Source organism: Galeopterus variegatus, unplaced genomic scaffold (assembly GCF_000696425.1).
Source record: "Galeopterus variegatus unplaced genomic scaffold, G_variegatus-3.0.2 Scaffold7380, whole genome shotgun sequence".
NCBI lineage: Eukaryota > Metazoa > Chordata > Mammalia > Dermoptera > Cynocephalidae > Galeopterus > Galeopterus variegatus.
Genome location: NW_007733491.1, coordinates 22,516 through 24,400, shown reverse-complemented (window position 1 = coordinate 24,400; position 1,885 = coordinate 22,516). Strand labels below are relative to the sequence as shown.

The 1,885-nt window shown below is 44.8% G+C and overlaps 1 protein-coding gene across 1 annotated transcript in view; it reads left to right on the top strand.

Annotated features, from left to right (window-relative positions):
- Positions 1-1,032: 1,032 nt before the first annotated feature.
- The window catches only part of LOC103607387 (histone-lysine N-methyltransferase SMYD1-like), a gene marked incomplete at its 3' end in the record, with an annotated part of 21,906 nt that continues 21,053 nt past the window's right edge, over positions 1,033-1,885 (top strand). Inside the window, exon 1 of the mRNA XM_008591898.1 lies at positions 1,033-1,169. Coding sequence (XP_008590120.1) covers positions 1,033-1,169 — 137 coding nt within the window. The remainder of the gene's footprint in view (positions 1,170-1,885) is intronic.

The following is a 1,885-nucleotide window of genomic DNA, read 5'->3' as shown; positions in this document are numbered from 1 at the left end:
GTGAGCGCTGTGAGCGCACCGGTCATCCCTATATAGGATCCGAACCCGCGGCAGGAGCACTCGTGCGCTCCTAGCACTGCACTCTCCTGAGTGCGCCACGGGCTCGGCCCATTCAGTGGGGATTTTAGAATTATCACTCCAATGTCCTCATTTCTAGTATTTTTCTGGCAGTGGATACATATTTAAGGAAAATTGGATAGAAAGAGATAGGGGTTTTATTTTTAAAGGCTGCCTTCTCTGTATCCAGGTGTACCCAGCACACCTGCATTATCAGCGAAACTGAAAACAGGGAACTCCCAGACCTCCATGCCTTTGGGTGGAGGTGCTGTGGAGCTCTAGGTGATACTAGAGGAGGGATGCCCTTAGAGCCTAAATAGTTCTGTTATGTATATGTCAAAGGGCTCAGTTTAGCTTGGGTATGTGCTGCAAACAGTTAGCCCATGGGGGAGACACTGGAGGTGGGGGGAGATGGTGGGAAGGATGTCAAGGGGCCCATCTCACTTGAGGACGTGCAAGCCTGACAGCTGAAGAGTCCCAGAGCAGCAAATATCACCTTGCCTCTTCTCTTGAACTATTCTGGCTGTCTGCTTTTGATTGACGGAGGCATCTGGCTACTAAAAATACCCTACTGACCAAGTGTTCCTCATTCCAACTAAAGCTGAATGCAACAGCAGTCCAGAACGTAGCACATACTGATAGCTTCTTCTTGCAGAGGAACTTTTCAAAACTTTTCAGGCCTGGTCCCAGAAACACACTGGTCCATGGTCATTTTCTGCAGTGTCAGCTTTGATGGGTGATGAATGAGATCCTTCCCAGGTGACTGTGCTCTTGCCTGCCCCAGTCTCCCCTTCCAGGAGAAGCGGCACAGGGGGAGGTGAGGGCCCAGTCCCTGAGAGGCGCGTTGGAATTGGGAGGTGTCTTGTCCATTTATAGTCTTGCTCTTTGAGATGCTGAAGGTGCTGAAATAGCAGCAATGACAAGAGGCTTGGCTCAGTTTGAAATATCTGCCTTGCTGGCCAGACACAGTCTGAAATGACAGTCGGGAGAATGGAGAACGTGGAGGTCTTCTCTTCTGAGGGCAAAGGCAGGGGTCTGAAGTCCACTAAGGAGTTCTGGGCTGCGGACGTCATCTTTGCTGAGCGGGCTTATTCCGCAGTGGTTTTCGACAGGTATGAAATGTGGGGAGTGGCCTTTTTCTCTCCTGTTGGTTTGGCTGGTGCCAAACTCCAAAATCCTTTGCTGTCAAAAATCATCAGGAGATGGGATAAAATTCATTCATTTTTTTTTTAAACATAGTGGCACTCTGACAGCTGATTACTTTCTGGCATAACTTTTTCTGCAAGGAGTCATTGCCAGTGTGATTTGCTGTGGTCCCTAGAAGGGTTGCAAAGGTGAGCACTGGCTTTGAGGCACTTTCTCCCAACACCAGTGAACTTGGCTGAGAGGGTGTGCTGGAGGTGGAAAGGTGGGTGTGGCACTGTGGGAAACATTTTCTTTAAAAAACTCTATGTTTTTAGCTTCTTTTGATATAAGAAATATTTTAGAGAATAAAGTAATTGCTGAGACTTTGAAAAATTAACTGTAAATACAAAAGTAAAAAAGGAATCCATTTACCTTTGAAAAAATTAGAATATTACCCAATCTCAGTTCTCTCTGACTTTCCTTAGATTATGATTTTAATGTATTTTCTTCTAGAATGTTCTTGTACTATTACAGACATTTATCTGCATTTATTAAAATGGGTAGCTGTAGTCTGTCTATTTTTTCTTTTTTTTGAAGAAATGGTATCATACTTCAGATATCATTTTAGAATTTGCTCTTTTCCCCAAACAACATGTTCTTGAACATGAGTCTGTCAATACATCTTTGAAATCCTCAAAAATCT